This window comes from Clinocottus analis, unplaced genomic scaffold (genome assembly GCF_023055335.1).
Source record: "Clinocottus analis isolate CAN_PGR_092001 unplaced genomic scaffold, fCliAna1.0.p SCAF_5, whole genome shotgun sequence".
NCBI classification, from domain to species: domain Eukaryota; kingdom Metazoa; phylum Chordata; class Actinopteri; order Perciformes; family Cottidae; genus Clinocottus; species Clinocottus analis.
In genome coordinates, this window is record NW_027176207.1 from 12141777 (window position 1) to 12160679 (window position 18903).

An 18903-nucleotide genomic window follows, 5' to 3' on the forward strand; every position below is an offset into this window, starting at 1 on the left:
TCAGTGGGTTACAATGTAGATATTTACTTAAAAATGACCAGTCAAGGTTTCTTACCTTGACATAACGAGGTTATTATCAATGCGTGCCCTCATATCTTCATTCTGCTGCTGCAGAACCTGGACCTTCTCCTCAAGAAACACGTTCTTTTGGGCCTGCTCGAAAGTGAAATACAACCCACAATGTAATCTTCATTCACCACGCACACTGAACATCATGTGTATCCAGACCAGTGTGCATGCGTGCGTATGCCAGCTGTCTTGAACCTACCACTTTCTCCAGATCGGAGATCTTCTTGTCTTGCTGGTGAATCTGCTGGTTCTTCATTTCCACAACCTCCTTCAAGCTCTTCAGATCTTGTTCAATGTGCTGGTATGGAGCCAAAGCATCCTGTGACAGACGCATGAGCACATGACGAAAAAAGCAAGACACAAGAGAGTTAGGGAGTGGTCTGTGAGTGTCAATGTATTGATGTTATAGAGTAGGTGAACTCACAACTATCTGTTCATCTGTACTCCTCCTCAAAGCCTCCTCAAATCGTTTGGCTTTGTCCCTCAGACTCTGGTTTTGAAACGTGAGGGTATCCACTTGATCCTGAACAAGCAGCCACACAGTAACATACATTGCCTCAGGACATAACAGTGTGCACCAACCAAATACATCATTTTTATGGCAACATACCTGGAGAGAAAGTCTGAGTTTCTCAAAATCTTCCTCCAGAAGCATCTTCTGTTGCTCATGAGCTTTCCTTAAGTCTACGCATAGATACAAAAGCACAATACAAAAAGAGTGTTTGTGTTGTTTCTTGCAGTTCTGATGTCAAATTGTGTTTTCTTTTTTTTTTAAAAATAAGGTCTAAAATCACACCTCTCATTGTACGGGCGTGCTCCTCATGCAGTGTTGCCATGGTAATGTTATGCATGTCTCTGAGCTCCTGAGTGGCTGCCCGGTGGTAGACAGTCATCTCCTCCATCTAACACACACACACACAAACAGACACATATGCACACACTTAAATGACTGATCAGGTGTCGTGTGGGAAAAAAAAAAATCACATAAGCGAACTAAATTTCCCACATCTCCCATGATCCCTTTGTTTCTTTCACCTGTTCCTGTTGCTGAATCCTCAGCTCCTCCATCTCTGACCGATGCTCCTCCTTCAGGTGTTCCGCCTCGGCCGAGTGACACTTCCTGAGCACATCCTCCACGGCAGCAAGCTCCGCCTCCTGCTGCTGCTGCAGCTCCTGCAGCTCTCGTTCAAACGCCTCCTCAAGCGCAGTCTTCTCCCGGTGGAGTCTCTCCCACTGCGCTGCATTGAATGCTGTGTATGAAGCAGAGTGTATGATGAGTGTATTATGACTGCATTACGTTATCTTAGAGAGGGCAGATATTGTAATGCACATTCATGACAAGGGTCAGGGTTTAATTCATTTCCATTCGACCAAGGGTAAATAAAAAAGAGTGAAACCTCCAGTTGGGTGTCAATAATATGTAATTCATGTTAGGTTTTTATGCAGAGAATGCTTTACTAAACAAAGCAGAGTTATAAGGTGCTCCCTCAAACGCTTGTTCGAAGGTCTTACTGACTAATGAGCCATCGTTAGTGTTATTAGTAACACCTGTGCTGTTGCCTGATGGGATTGATTAGGCGTTTGTCTTAGTCCGGTCAAATGTTGGTGTTCACTTACCCATTTCATCTCTGATATTTTGCATTTCCAACGACAATTTCCCTTGATTTTCCTTTGTTGTTTTATTCTGAAAATTTTTAAATAAACAACATTTTATCATAATGTAGGTTCCAGGTAGCATGTATGAAGTACAACAGTGAAACAGCTAGTCAATGTAACAAGACCAGATACCAAGGGAGCAGCACTGTGAGATCCACATTAGACAGAGTGGGGCTTTGAGCTAAATGCTATTGTCAGCATGCTAACATGCCCACTTTGCAAACAATTGAGCATGAGGCTGGGGGCTTGCATAGTAACATCCTCTGGCCTGATTTGGTAACAATCTTTTTTCACACGTGGGTTTCATGCATTTCTTTAACTAACAGTAGAACCATGTTGTAGCAACAGTCTACAGAAATGTCTACTTTTTCATCATGCTCAATAAATACTTGAATTAATGTTTAAGAAGTATATAAATAGGGAAATGTAAAAAAACAAATAAGAAAAGATAAGAAACCAGAGGTCTATGATATGTGGAGACATAGGCTACTCTACAGGCAACAAGGTTAAACTGAATTTAAGCTGCATAACCTGCTTGAGAAAAACACTGTTGATGTTGCCTATTGATATGAATAAACTCATACGTATGATATGTACCGTATTCTACATGTTGTCGACATCTATACAGTAACTGTACTGCCAGCAGATGGAGCTCAAAGCTACTCCAACAGGTAGACGATGAAAGCGTTCTTGTTTTAAAGCTTGCTGTATCCGCACTATGAGCTGGTGACCGTAGCACTCAGACAGTAATCATAAAGAATCCAGACAGTCCCCCGACAGTCTGGCAGCCGTATTAAAGCAATCACACATTAGAGGCTAAATCATTCCATCAGACACAGAGTGCTGGTTGAAACCAGCACAGTGACACACTGAACTCTGGAGGACCCTTCTCACGGCGGTAGCAATCACTCTGGCTCATCGTGCTGCTTGAGGACCATGAGGTGAATCTCATCCCACCTCACAGTGTTTAATACTGTATGCTTTCTTGAGTTATTGTGCGTAAGAGCATGCTTTCTACAGTTGAGGCTCTAAGTAAATGGAAAGGTTGAAGCACTGTTGTATATCTATCATTGGATCATATAGCTTAACCTTCAGACCATTCCAGTAGGAAATTGGATTGTGGGGAAAATAGACATAACCTTGATAGCTGGTATAGGACATATTAATTTTCTACATTGTATTATTCAAGCTGGCTACCTTGAGGCAGTAATGCTGAGTGGTGATAATAAAGGCTTCGAGACCCAAGGAAGTCTTCCTCAGTTCTTCTCTAAGAGCTCCCATCTGCCTCTCCTGCTGCTCGCAGCGTCCCTGCAGCCTCTGAACCTAGAAGTGTCAAAGAATAAAACCTTAGTGACAAAGAATAAAACCTCCAAGGGGTGCTGTAGATTTTCTTAGCAACCCACCTCCTCCCTGAGCTCCTCTTTTTTTCTTTCCTCTGCTTGCCTCTCTCTCTCTTTCTGTTGAGCCTCCTCTTTCTCCCTCTGCAGGCTCTCCTGCTGTTCCTGCTGCAGCCTCAGGGGGGCCACGCAGCGAGGGGACCCCGGGGGAGCTGACCCTCGCACTGCTGCTGCGGGCCGCTGCCCAGACTGGACTGGAGGGAGAGAAAAACAACAAACATAGAAAATGAAATTGACTTAGAAACATTTGCATTAGTCTGTATTTTCTCTAGAAAAAAACATTGCAAATACATATATTATAGAAATATTAAAATGACACATAATATGGTATCTCGCATGTGCCATTAATTAGTCATGTACTAATTCTTGAAACTAACTAGGACACATCTATCTATGAAATAGATGAATATGGAATCAGAGGAGATTTGACCTGACCTATTGCTAATGGCAGTGCTCAAATGATAAATGATAGTAAGTTAATTTAATCTTTCCTACAGAGTATAAGCCTTTGGGGTAATTCCTAGTTCTGTGTTCCTAATAATGGACCACCAAATCTGATTAAGCAGCAGTATGTGATAATGTATAGACTCTTACAGCATGCTTATATGAGTCTAACATGTGTGTTATGTTTGTGTAAAAACAATAGACACATTAAGAAAAGGACATTAATGCTTTAGGCCATTTAAAGGCCAGCAAAACACAAACATGTGGAGGCCATTTTCCCTTGGAGGGGGGCACAACCATTAAGCTGCAGTTGATATGCAGGCCAGCCGATTAACCTCTGTGTGAGTCACCTTGTCGTGTAATGTGAGCAGACACCAGCCTGCGGAGAGACACATTATCACCCGGACAGACAACATGCTTTTAAAATGTACCGTCCATATATGTTCCCACAGAATGACAGACGCGTGTGTCTGCACACACAATGACTAAATCCCTGCAGCTCCACATCACTTGCTTAAACCATATCATTCAGGCCTACTGATCTATGAAGCATGGTCTCCATGACAACGGGAGGCTGGACTTAGGGTGCAGGGTCCCAGGTAATGAGTGAAAGATAGGTTAGATGGAGATGGGTGGTGAGGGGGGATAAAATGAGGGGAGCGCTACGGGTCACTGGGAAATGAGAAAAAAGATTGGAGAGATAAAGGATTCCTTAAGAAGGGGGGAAAAGGAACCTCAAGGAAGGATTTAAGTGTAATGTCAACAAATCAAACACATATGTATTCTTCCAAGTGTATGTCTGCAAGTAAAACCTAAAATGGATAGGATCGCTTTTTAAGAATGTAAAAACTAAACATCAAAAGGCAAAAAAAATATGTATTTTCATGGAATCTAATAATTCACGCTTTGCTTTGCAAATATCAGTAAATGTTTCAATAGTGCATTTGCATCAGTGTTTTTGCCCTGAAGGCACATTAGGATTCCCCGCCTTTGAAAACAACTTCTAAAACCTTATGTAAATTATGTCTCCCTCTTTTCCAGGCACGCACTTAAACAACATACTACATAAACACACACACACACACACACACACACACACACACACACACACACACACACACACACACGCACACACACTCTTAAATATCTGTAGGTTCACCTGAAAGGTTACAGAGAGATACGTGAATACTAAATGAGTTCATGCGGTTACTGTGACTCATCGTGTGTGAAGATAGCATGCAGGTGATAGCAGAGTGGTTGATGGAGGAAGGATGCAAGAAGCACTGAGGAAAAGGTGATGGCAGCCCTGTGCGTGAGTGTGTGTGTGTGTGTGTGTGTGTGTGTGTGTGTGTGTGTGTGTGTGTGTTTACCTTTCTGCCTAACAGTGGATTTGGCATTGTTACTCATTTATCAACAGGGAGTCAAGAGGTTGACTAAAAAAACCTTCAGGTTAGTTATTAATTCAGTAAATGGTTCTGTGGATTAAGTCCATGCTTACAACGTAGATATTTACTACGTTGTCCCTGCCAGGCTATGGTTAACAAGTTATTTAATTCTCATTTCAACATGTTGACATTCGGCAGACTGTCCACAGCAGCTTCAAGTAGAAGCAGCCAACTTATATTATCTGTAAGTCTACGTAAACAACAGAAAAGCTACAGTGCAGAGAATCAGAGAGATTATTTTGTGACTGTGTGGGAGGAGACAACATACAGCAAAAGATGCAGCAACAGCAACACTCGCACTTTAGTGCTCAGTGAAGTGAGCAAAGAGAGGCGCTGCCTGAGGTGTGTGTGTGTCATCTCTGCGAAGAAAAATAGGTAGGCCCCCTGCAATCCTATGAGGAAATGATTTTACCACTGTAGAGCCACGCGGAAAAAAAATACAGACTGCTTGGAGCAAATCAAAGAAAGATATTTGAAGCTGCTTCTCGGTCTTGGTGGCTTGAGAAGAGGTTGTGTCTTTAAAAAGTGTAATAACATGTATATGTAAAGACACTTTTTGTTAATATTTGGATGGATCACAAGTTAATATTTACATATGTTCTTTTGTATGATATGTTTCGATAATAAGAAGAAAGACTCACCCGGGGACTGAGGTTTGGGAGGAACCACCGCCAGCCTCTTTGGGGAGGACGGAAGGGAATGTGTGACCTCTGAACTCCGCTGAAACTCCTTCCTGCCAACTGTCAATCAACATGGATACAGTGGGTCTTACTTTAAACAGAAAAGCATTGAAATGACAACGTGAACAGTAACACATTAAAAAGCGACAGGAAATGTATATCACATGTTGTTAATCCAAACTTCCACCTGCATACACGCACAGACACCAAACCAACCAACCAACCACTCACTCTCTTTTCCATTTCTTTGCTGATTTTTAAAACCCTCTTTTTCCAATTTTTCTGTTACTCTTCTGCTTTCATCTCCAGCTATCTCACCCCTTGCTGCGTTGTATAACTATGTCCCACGGGGACTCTGGGTCAAAGAGAAGTAGAGCATACTGGCAAGATGTGCCCATCACCTCCCTGTTTTCTGCGACATTACACACTTTGCAGACATGACAATTAGGAACTGTCACAGAGTAGGTGGAGTGTGTGGGAGTAGAGAAAGTAGCTGGATCTAAAACAATAAATGTGAGATGCCTTAACCAGGAGAAAAATTAAATGTGCGATGAAAAAAAACTGAAAATAGTGAATAAGGACATTTTCAGTTTCAGGAGGTTAGCAGGGAATCTCTTGTGAAGCAGAGGAGAGAAGGAGAGAGCCCTTGAAAAGAAACTAATTAGACCTGTAATGGGAGAGAAGCCTCTGATCCTGAACAAATCCCCCAAATAACCCTGGAGAGATACTTCAGGCCCGCTGAGACAGCGTGTGTGTGTGTGTGTGTTTGTGTGTGTTTGTGTGTGTGTGTGTGTGTGTGTGTGCGCGTGTGTGTGCGTGTGCGTGTGTTCACTGTACATGCGTTGGTGTGTTCATGCAAATGTGGCTCTCAGAGTGACTCATTACCGCCAATTGAACCCCAGACTCACACACACACACACACACACACACACACACACACACACACACACACACACACACACACACACAGTCATGGCACTGTACTGTTTCTAAAACCCAGCAAGACTGTCTTAAACTTGTACTTCAACATTTAACAAACACTTTTAAGCCCTAATATATTTTGGCAAGAGGTAGCTGGGAGGTGTTGAGCTTAGCTGAACACAAAGAGTCGAAGCAGGGATAAACAGATACCCCACATACAAATATAAATTAACATGCCTTCCGGCGACTCTAAAATGATCTTGCTCAGAGTTATCCGGCTGCAGTCGCAGGATGCAAATAAACAATATCTTCAAGCAGTGCATTCTATTCACATGTTGTGCAATTTATTATCCAGCATGGATGAAAACATACTAGATAGTAGAGATAGACTAAGAGTCTACAAGCATGGGGCTGTGTTATGCTGTGCAGTGTTTTGAGCTAATTATATAAGCTAACATCAGCATGCTTACATGCTCACAATGTCGGTATAATAGCTCAAATGCTCACTATTTGTTTGTTTGTGTGTTTTATTCAGTCAATCATTTATGATACAATACATTATTATACTATACTATATAATATACAAAAAAAGAGAGATATAGGTGGAAGCAAAACATGCTTATATATTCCTATTCTAAATTGTTATCAATTAAATCAAATACATCATTTTAAAGAAAGGCTATCTTGGTTTAGCATGGTGACATTATGTAATTAGTCTGAACCAAAGCGGTAGTGGCTGGTTTTGGGCTCTGTGCCAAGAAGGTTTTTGTTTGAAGCTTTCAGGAGCTCAACATGACAGATGTGTTTGCGACGGATGTAAGACGTATGTGCAGATGTCTGAAAAAATGTGTGAGTCTGTGTTGAATTGAGACAAAAATGTATTTTATAGTACAGATAAAAAATAGTGTCTGTGGACAACGTGCATGTTGACAGGGACTCCTCATGTCTTTCTTCATCAATAATTTACAGCACATTTAAAATCAGCAGAGGCCTACAGAGAAACAAGGTGAGACATTCATTTTCTCACAGTCGCTACACCGTCTGCATCGCTAACACACAGACCTGACGGGGGGGGAGGGGACCAGTTGACGACAACACTAGGATGAGCTCTATTTTAAAATGTGTTTTGTCCTGTACGTGATATTCTGCTAACACCACAGCAAGGATAGCAGAGTTTTTGTTTTTTATTCAATCAGCTATACTGTACAGGTTTAAAGAGAGGAGTTAAGTGTGAGTAAGAGAAGTGTGATACTACAGGCCGTTTGGGTTTCATTTCCATGTGTGAAAAGCATCACTGCTTGTGCGCCTCCTCGCCTCTGAACAGATCGAATTGGCACCGTCAACGACGACAGTTGTGAACAGACAAGCTCAAAAATATTCACTAGCAGTAGAACATGCTATAAGTGTGATGTTTTATGATACTTAACGATGTACTTAATGTGTTTTCAGCTTTCAAACCTTGTTATTTGAACAAGCAGTATATGGTTGAAATGGACACTTGAAAGGCAATTTCCCCCTTCGATATCTCCAATGCAGTTCAACACATTCTGTGAGTGATCTTGTAAGTGAAGTGTCCAAGTTAATGGGTTCCAGTATTTTCCCCAAATTACTTTCAACAACCATTGAGAGCAGGAGCTTGTACTGAGTTATGAGCTCCACTGTACTGTCTATGAAGGAGGCAGAGGAAAGGTGAAATACAACAAATGGGCCGTTTATGCAGTGAGAACACTGTATGCCTCTTCTACCATGGATTTCTCACGCTACAAATATTTAACATTTATGTAAAGTATTGATTTTAGAACATAAGTGCTTCCTCTTTCTTCTCTTGCATGCATGAAGCTGAGATTGTATTTGCTTGTAGGGCTGAGTTCCCTGCCCGTTCCCCTTATGAACACGTCATTATTTCTGATAATAACACTTTCTGAGCATCATTACAGAATGACAAAACATCGTTTTAAAAACAACCAAATAATTCCGTGGCTGAACCAAGAAATGTGCTCTGTTCTCCAATAAAACCTTGACCGACCTCCGGGGGAACTTCTTGGCTGGGTGGGCAAGTAGCGCCTGGGAAGAGCTGGGGTGGAGGGCGGCTGGAGGCTGTTGCTGCGACAAGGTGCCCCTCGCTGGTGATCAGTGGACGGAGGGCCGGTGGTCACTCTGTGAAGAGGAGGATCCTCACTCACACTCAGACCTGGAAAACAAAAAAAAAAGCTTTTAATTTACGTTGCACATAGTTAGTATATCTACAGAGTTCCCTTTCTGAGTTGCTATATCTCTATTGCGCCTTCCTCCTTTTTATAATCACACATTGTTTTTTCTAGAATCTGGTAAAGCTGTGGAATGTCTGAATTCAGGTTCACTGGACTGAGAAATGGTTTGTAACCTCTGGGCCTTGCTGCTGATGCTGTCAATCTTCCTTTGTTAACCTGCAGCAGCACATTTATCCTGCACGAACACATGCCTCACACACACGTTTTATACAAGGACAAAGCGCTTCCGAATGAGCACATACAGGACATACACAGGAAAATACAACGCACACTCACAAATAAGCACACTGATCATCACTCATCTTGACCAATGCTGCAGCTATAATCTATTAAATTACTAGCAGATCGTTTACACACTTGCAAGCACACATGCACTCTCACGCACTGCGTATATACAGCTCATCCCAGCGATCAATAGTGACACAAAAGATTGCCTGCACTTCTCCACATGCTTCATGTGACAAGAGGGGAGGATCGATTCAATACAAAGCTGCTTGTAAGAAGCCGTGAGATTGGTGATTAAAACATGTAGAACCATGTGCATCCTGAGAAATCCGTGCTCGTTGGACGATGTGATGGGAAAAAAAATCCCAAACTGCTACGACTATTTTGAGCGCAATAGTTGCTTTTGATCTTCATTTTACTTTGTTTCAAGCCAAGTCCCTCGGCCACTTGGTATTATAATAGCACACCGCATCATCTGTTCATACGACATTGGCGAGGAATGTTTTGGTGACCAAAGAGTAGACGCACACTGAGTTAATTACCCACTCCTTTTTTGCTCCCTCCAACATTTACTAGATTGTACCAATATTGTCATAAATAGCAAGTAGGAACATGACCCATGCTTACAAAAAATATCTGCAGCCACTATGTATCTGAACAAAGCATAAACTGGACGACATTATCATTATCAGTTTATTCTAAGAAAACACATACCGGTAAACATACAAAGTGGTCATTTCACAGAGTATGCCTGACAATTCTCGAAAAATAAAGAAAAGGAACATTTTTGTGACACAATGTAGGCTTCCAAAAAAGTCCCACATCCAGTAAGTTCCAGTTTGAGCAGAGTTGATGACACGCAAACCAAAATAATAATTAAAAGTCAACGAAAGGATTTAATTAATAACGTTTTTGACTGAAAATAATACAAACAAAATAAATAATAAGGAGGTTTTATTTCTTTATTTGGCTTTGACTAAATGTTCCCCTCACCCATCTCATCAGGTGTCCTATAACAATAGCAATCGTGGTGCTGACCCAGAAGCATCCACACATAACATGTGTTCAACATATGTATTCAAACAACCACATTAACTAAGCATTAGATCAATAATTTGATAAGTTTCTCAGTCTTTTCTCAAGTTTACCTTCGCTCATGGTCCATTATGACTCCAGCTAATTGTAAAATCCAAACTGTTCCACTATTTCTAGAACGTGTTGTAGCTTGCAAGATAAACATATGCATGTAAAACCCACACCGTGGGTCTTTAGAGACCAGAAAATGCATTACCATCTATCATTAATTTTATTCAGTTAAGCACTCTCTCTCACACACACACACACACACACACACACACACACACACACACACACACACACACACACACACACACATACACACACACACGGCAGCAAGCTATGCATGTAATGCACTGTGGACAGGGGGAGCCAGGTACCGAACCACCAAGCCTGCAATCTCCAGAGTATGTTCACTACCCCATGAGCCACAAGAAGGTTTGGATGATAGTGACTGTGAAATGAAGGAGTGTCCGAAGCAACTGATGATGCAAATTATGTGTCAATGCCAAATGAATTGCAAGATATTTCAGAATTGGAGCTTGAGTATGACAGCGGTGACTCAGAGCAAAATAGCGGGCCACTTTGCGGGGCGTGTCCTCCCATGCTGCAGTGACAACGAGACAATGATTATTATGTGTGTGACACGTTTGTGTTTGGTCGATCCCAGTCATCGAGCAGTTACAGCAGTGTGCAGTACAATACTGAATGTGTATAATGCTTATTAAAAGTACTGAAAATATTTGTTTTGGCACCTGTAAGTGAACAGAAAAATAGAAAAATAAATGTGTTTTGGGTGGGGTTATTAGTTTACTTCACTTTTATTTTGTACTCTGTGTCATGGCAAACATCTAGCCCAAGACATGTCTTACAGGAATATAAACACACACAAAGAAAACTAAAGAGCAAAGAACATATTACCACAAATGCTATCATCTTTTAATGCAATCATATTGGGATGAAATGTTATGCTGTTTTTATCTTTGCCAGTTCATTCAAATCGCTAATATGGCACAAATTCTCAACCAGTTTGTAGTTTTGTGCTCTCAAGTTTTAGCCCCGTGTTTGCTGTCGCCGTGTATAACTCAGAGTACCCTCGTGCTCCAAGTCCATTCTCTGCCGGCCTTGCCAATCTACTTTCAAGCAGCTCAGCCCACTCCACTGCAATCTCTGGATCCACTTTCACCCATTTTCTCTGATAAGTGCTTGTGAAGTTTTCCCATACCTCTGTATGAGTTCTACTCTGGTGTCCAAAAACCACTTCACACAACAAGAAATCATATTGAGATATATCGCGGCAAGTTCTTAATTAAATAAGAAAATATGTATTACTTTTAATTTGTCATGTATTCTATTCGCACAAGTACACAACACTGTGTGGTTACTTCATATAGACTATGAATTACTAGAAAACATGCTATGACCTCAAATGCTTTGACTGGTGCTTCATTTTCTGAGTTGACACTGATCAATTAGCTGGTTGATATGAACTGATATGTGCTCATTAGTCATATGTCAAATATGTACTGAACAAATTCCCAGAGCACAGAGAGGAAGAGTAAATGGTAGCGCTACGTACCATCTGATAAAGAACGCTGTAAATTATAAAAAGGAAAGTGCCATTCAGGAGCTTGGAGAAAAAGGGATGTGTTTCATTAACGGTGGAAGCAAGCTGATAAGCATCACTGATTGGCAAAATGCCAGCTGATGACGGATAACAGAGTATAATGAGGATGGGAAGAGGATCAGGAAGAAGCAAACAAAAGAATATAAAAAGAGCTGCAAAGAGGAGCCAGTGGCAAGCTTAGCGTTTTATGAAGACTGATGAAACATACCAAAGATATTAAAAAGGGATCATGAGCATGGTGGAACTTTTGAGAACAAAAGGCACAAGGTTTTTCAAGCGCAGTGGGAGGCCAATTTATTGGAGCAGATTGCACCTCACAGCAAAAATAATGCCAGTAGAATAATGCTGACTCTTGTATCTGACTCCTATACACAGCCCTTGATAGGTACAAGGTTTGTGTGTGTGTGTGTGTGTATCTTCAGAGTTTCCCCTTGGTGTATAAGGAAAATGGCAATGTAGCTGCATGTCACCTGCACAAGTTTAATTTGATTTGGAAATGGCTATATTCATATCTCGGAGGTGTTTCATTTACCTGACGCATACACCACCCTGTGCTTGCCACCTAAATCAGCACATTCACGTTCTGCAAAAGAATGAATTTAGGTGTCCTAAAGGAATTGCTCTTGGTGTAGTCCGTCCAGGTTGCATACACACAGTGTACAGACTGCAGCGCTGACATGTCAAAGAAATGTCTCTTCTACAAAAATGTGTAGCCGCTGGGAAATAAATACTTAAAACGTTACCGTATGCTTTGAAAAACAGCAGCATCTGGGACAAATATTTAGGGGATGGCTGATAAGCTAGCGGTAGGTATGATGTGAGTGACGGAGAAGTGATATAAATGTAAAACACGTTTGGCGTTCACCAAAAGTCATGTGGGAGAATCCTTTTTCCCCCCTCTTTTTTCAATGTCTTTTTCTGGCCACTCTTCAATAAAGCCCATCTCTGAGCAGCGTGCGGCTTAGAGTGGTCCCATGAACAGATACTTCAATCTCCTCTGTGGAGCTTTCCAGCACCTTCAGGGTTATCTTTAGTCTCTTTGTTGCCTCTCTGATTAATGTCCTTCTGGCCTGGTCTGTGAATATTGCTGCTCTCATCGCAGGTTTGTTGCGATGCCCTATTCTTTCTATTTTGTAACAATGAATTTCATCGTGCTACATGTAGTGTAGATCATGCTACATTTCGATTGCACACTGGCTTTATTGAACCAAATATGTGACTTCTGATGGTAATTGTTTTTTGGATTTTGCTTTACCATTTTTGACTTTTGTGAATGTCCATGATCTAAAATGGTGAAGCACGAACACTTTCATTCCAGGTTGTAATGCAACATTATAGCAGTTCATAACTGATTTAATTGAACAATGTTCTGAAAGAGGCAGTCAGGCCTTTTTTTTACTGAATAAAAGTATCAATTCCACATTGTAAAATATTGCATCATGTGTTTTATGGATGTCTATTGAATCAAGTTCTTTGAATGAGTAATGTATCCATGTAAATTGGAAATGTACACTCTTATCCTTATATTACACTCTTATCCTTTCAGTTGATTTTGAAGTCTGACCTTCAGTGTGCCTGTAATATTAGACTCGATGTTCACACAGACGGTTGTCAGCTTCATTCAATGCTTTTTAATACAATAGACATCGTGTTTAATTAAGTTTGAAGTGTTATCCTCACTGGAGCCGCCAATTTGTCCTGCTGACTAATCTTAGCTTCATTTCATTGATTTGAAGCTTTTAATTGTCTAGATGTCTATAAAGTACAGGACAGTATTTCCTATAGTTGTCCAGTGATCTTTCATATTTTAGCTTTGCTTACAGTATATGCAACACATCATCTGAAAAAGGTTGCATCCTCTCTCTCTCAGACAGAGAGAGAGAGAGAGAAAGAGAGAGAGAGAGAGAGAGAGAGAGAGAGAGAGAGAGAGAGAGAGAGAGAGAAGTCTGGAAATCGTTGAAATACTGAAGCAACATGTTTCTTAACATTTTGCCAAGTTGTATCTCCAGGCAGATTGGTGTCAGTCCGTGTACATTCCAAGTGCCAGAACATGTGCCATATTGCATGATACACAGTTTTGCGTAAATATAAAATGAATTATTACGCTTGAGTGTGAAATACGCTTAAATTGCATGCCAATCAATGCCAAGTAAATTAGATCCATGGATATGAAGTTCAAGTTTGAGCATTTTTTTTTTCCTAAACAATGTCTGCTCTCAAAACACTTCCGGCAGATGTCAAATTGTGCATAACTGTGTCTTGATTGATAAACTCCTCCTGTATCTGAAGCACAGCCTTGTGCATCTGAAGAGATGTTTGTGAAAGTCAAGGTTAAAGCGGCACACACGAAGCACAAAGTGATGGTCATGCAGAGACTGGACCTGGCTGCAGACTGTGAGATAGATTAGATAACGCTGCAGCTGACGGAAGCATCCACAGGACTCCTGTCTTCTGCCAGGACCCCGAGATTAAAGGTACAGATCAACCAGAATCAGCATCAGAACCATGTATGTTTTCACATTCAAGGAATTTGTCTATGCGGGAGGTGCATAACATTAAACATTAAACTATAAACAGAGTGCAAGAAGGCACCAGAGGTAAATGTGGCCTATCTTAACTGGAGGGAGCGACGCTCTTTCGTGGACGAGTAAATTGATCAAGTGGCATAAGTATGACATTCAAATAGAGCTGGCTCTTACCATTTAAAGTGTTATTTGGCCATACAATCTCAAAAGCATGCCGAAGGATGATGATTTTCTCATTAAGAATGTTGAGTTCCACTAGTGCTGTCCTGACTCTGCTGGGCACAATAGTAGAGTATAAATAAGAAGGAATTATTTGAGGAAAAATGGCTCAGTATAATGCTCTTACAAGTTTATCTGATTTTGATGCTCCTGTTTTCACATTCTCAATGTTTTTGTCAGTCTGGACCATCAGTTAAGCTCATAAACCACGAATTAGATGGCGCTAGATAAAATACTTGGAGTTTATCAGTTAGCAACCAGTAAGCCTCTGCCATGTTCGTTTTCCTCTCCTCAGCCGCAGAATGGCAGCCATATCTAATTGGCCCATCTAATTTTCCTACTCTGGTGTGTGTGTATGTGTGTGTGTGTGTGTGTGTGTGTACACATTTGTGCATATGTGTGCGAGTATGCACCATAGAAACCATCTGTTCACAGTGAGCTAGCATGAGTCACGGACCAGATCTGAGCCATGGCATCTGGGGGTATAGCATCCACTCTCCTTCCCATGCCAATCCCTCCATGTATCTCTCTTTCCGCTCTTTTTTTTCTCCTACATTCTCTCTTTCTCCCCTCAACTAATTTGGTCTCATTGAATTTGCTTTCATCTCTGCATCTCCCTTCCGCTCATCTTCCCCCCCGTCAGCTGCTCAGTTTTCCCATCAGTTTATTTGATTTTCACCGAAAGAGAAGAGTGATGCAGGTGATAATACTCAAATAATGCAAAGTTTGTTTTGGCGATTGAATTTCCGTCATGGAGTCAGCGTGGCTCAAAGGCACAGGCTTCATCAGCTTCTTCTGCCGGATTCTCCCGTCAGCTATGTAATGGACTCTGTCAATCACAGTGGAATTAACAATGTATCCCCTAGGTCTCTCACGAGCATAGATGCTCTCGCTCTAATGCACATACACATAGCCCTGAAACACCATAAGGGATGTCAGCGACTAAAGGGAGGATTGGGTTAATGGCTAATCAATGTCATATAGAGTAACCTGTAGCCCCCTCGATGCGAGACGAACAAACACATTTGAAATACGAATCCATCAAGGCAACTGGTTAGTTCAAAGTCACCTTGGTTACCTGAGTGTGAGGGTGTTTAAGTCATTTCCATTTTATTCTCAAGTATCTGATTTGTTTCACTTAAAATAATCTATAGTGTGTCTTGAATGCTAGAGGTTTTTAAATCACAATGAATCACTTAAAAAATACAGAAGAATATTTCAACATACATCTAGTGGTATCCATGCAGATAGTTCTAGTTGTATTTCACCATCTTAAAATATATTTTTGAAATTTCTACTTTCATCAGTGTGGTTGACTGGAATTTAATTTGATGTCAACAGCATTGGAAACAAACCAAAGATGTTCACACACATTGAAACTACTTTCTACCAGATAAATAGTCCCGATGAAAACTAAAGTGCGTTCGGTGGATTATTCCAAATAACCGGGACATTGTGCCTGGAAAGAGATTATTCTGCTTCTTTTTTTTTTAAAGTAATTTTTCAATCTTATAAACACAAAATTTAATTTAACGCCACATTATTGGGGTGTGGGCAGAAACTGTGAGTAATTTGGGCAACCCAAGCCCTTAATATTGTGACTCTGAACTGATGTCTGTACAAATTACGTCACATTCCCCCAATACAAGTAGTTTTCCTCTGCCTCTTCACTGACACATCATTTTACACATATTCACACACACACACACACACACACACACACACACACACACACACACACACACACACACACATTTTACCCATTGATCAGAGCGAGTTGAAGAGCTACGACAGTGGGGAGTTTAGACTTCAGGGATCCTTCCTCTAACCCACTTTACTGGAGCCTGGCAATCCTTCCCTCCCATCGCTCTATTCCTTAATGACTTCTCCAATCATCCAGACCCCTAATGGAGTCTGTTTTGCTGGCTGATCAATGGTGGAAGAACGAAGAACTGAGCCTGGCCTTTCTTCTCTCTGTCAGAGGGAGGTGCTGGATTGCTGCGGCTCCCTCAGCATCCTTGATGGAAGCGTGTGTGAGAACTCATCTGTCAATCCTTATGTTCTTTCATCTGAGTTGGATCGCAGTAAGAGCAGGCAAAGATCCCCCGATTGAAGAGGAAAATCTCAGTATCTTAAACAATCGCCACATCCATACATCACATACTTACATGCACAAATAAACGCAGATTATACAAAAGCAAAGCCTTTGGAAATCATAAACGGAAGATTATTGCAAATTTCTCAATTTGTCCGAGCACATTGATATTTCACCATCTTGCTTTCAATCACAACATTGGTGTATAAATGGGTTTGTGCAGTGACACCGAAACGCCCCAATATTTCTTACCTTGCCTTGGGCAACATAAGGATTTCAAAATGCAACCATATCTAATATTCAAATCATGGAACAGCTTAACTTTGAACAAAGGGTCACCCCTATTTTTTTAGCTTTCCTAAATTGCCCTGGAGTCTCGGCATTTCATCATCACGCAGGATCCAAACCTTTAAGTTAAATCATGGTAATTTCTGATATCCAGCGTGTTTCATACGCGATAATAATAATTATGTAGGGAACGTTATGGAGAATCAAATGAGACAAATCAATCCAGGTTCAGAAAAGAGGTTGGTTTTCAAGCAAAAAATGTTTCTGTTATTTATTTTGTTATGTTTCCCAAATAAAGGTTAGACATAAAAACACCAGACAACCCCCTGGTTAAAGCTCTCCGTCTGTCGCACACTGGGAGAAGAGCGACAGCCCCGTTTAGTCGGGAAGGTTCAAGTGTAAAGTGAAAGTTCAAATGCCTCACAGCTAAAGGTCAAAAGCACCACACCGAGTCAAAAGGGAGCGTTAATGTTCCTGCTCGCACACAGAAACATCAAAGGTCCTTAATCCTTTGCCTTTTATGTCTATCATCCTTGACTCCATTTTGGTCTTGCCATGCTCCGAGCAGCAGGAAGAGTTCAACAGCAGGAAGAGAAACATTGAGCTGCAGGCTCTACTTTTAAAACTTCTATTCTCTTGCTTTCCGCTGGCAGGTGTCCATGTGTGTGTGTGTGTGTGTGTGTGTGTGTGTGTTTAGAATACATATTTATAAAGTGGTCAAAATGTCAAAGGAGGTTTGGACAAGGCACACTGGAATAGATCTGGACATTACAATATGTTAACATACATGAGCTTAGGTCAATTCTTGTCTGAAGGATTTAGTTGATGCTCTAGTTCCAGAAACATAAAAGTCTGCTGTACGTTGCGAATAATTAATTTGTGCTCTTTGGCCAGCAATGCAGCGTCACGCCGCCTCCGCTGATCGGCTAGAATCACATCGCAAAATATCAGACAAGTAAACGTGTCAGTGTTGAGAAAATGTATTGGCTAATTTTAAGTGCCACATCACCCAAATCAATCAGATTATATTTATTTAAACGTGCCTGCTGGCAGCTGTATACAAATTAATATATACTTATGAGGATATATGTACTGTATGCACGTATGTATCATGAACTATATAAATGTGTACATTCATGTGTGTGTGTGTGTGTGTGTGTAGATTACCATATAACTAGGAGTTTGAATATGTGTATGGGAGGATCAGTATGTATACATTATTCATAATCTAAAAATCAATTAATTGAAGCAGTGATAAGTATTCTTATCATGAGTCCATCTTAATCATGTTGTACAATAATGATATGCATGGTGTACTGTAACACTGTCATATAATTATGTTCAATGTACGGCTCCAGAAAGTCTCATAAATAAATGAGTCCTTGTCGGCAGAATCGATAGCGCTCGAAGTCATCATGATGTCAGAACGGATCTTGGCGATCTAAAAGAACTCGCTCCCTAAAAAACTATGAAAATGAATATATCTCCTTCATCAATGAGGAATGGGAGCTGCTTTTTGTCCGGTGGGAGTGGCCAACTTATCCAGTGAACTTCCAGTAAACCTGCCCTGGGGCATGTTAGGGGATTTCAATGTGTTGCTATAGTGATTGATCTAAACTGGCTTTGTGGAACCGAAAAGCCTGATCTACCTCATCCTATCCTGGAAATGATCCAGCTATGTCAGTAAACCACGCACAAGGTACAAGGCCCTGTTCTGCTGCGGTCTTTTGACATTTTGAATGGACATATATACTTTAGATGCTGTCGGGTATTAGTATTACTTTAAGGGTCACTTTAGGCGGTTGATTGCGACAGTGCCATAGCATTTGAGATATATTTAAAAAATATAGCAGAATATAATCTAACATGTTCGACAAAAAATTCAGGTTCATAGAAAATCCAGTATGGAGGAATTTCATGTCACCATGTGCAACCATTCACTTCATGTATAGGTATCAAAAGACA

General features: G+C 40.9%; 1 protein-coding gene across 1 annotated transcript in view; it reads right to left on the reverse strand.

The window, feature by feature from the left end:
- mtus2a (microtubule associated tumor suppressor candidate 2a) overlaps positions 1-18903 on the reverse strand; it is a 42740-nt gene that overhangs the window by 3593 nt on the left and 20244 nt on the right. Inside the window, exons 5-15 of the mRNA XM_068600880.1 lie at positions 8639-8803; positions 5653-5751; positions 3129-3316; positions 2923-3048; positions 1687-1753; positions 1105-1319; positions 866-971; positions 680-753; positions 494-592; positions 269-388; positions 56-153 (exon numbers count right to left, since the gene is read on the reverse strand). Coding sequence (XP_068456981.1) covers positions 56-153; positions 269-388; positions 494-592; positions 680-753; positions 866-971; positions 1105-1319; positions 1687-1753; positions 2923-3048; positions 3129-3316; positions 5653-5751; positions 8639-8803 — 1357 coding nt within the window. The remainder of the gene's footprint in view (positions 1-55; positions 154-268; positions 389-493; positions 593-679; positions 754-865; positions 972-1104; positions 1320-1686; positions 1754-2922; positions 3049-3128; positions 3317-5652; positions 5752-8638; positions 8804-18903) is intronic.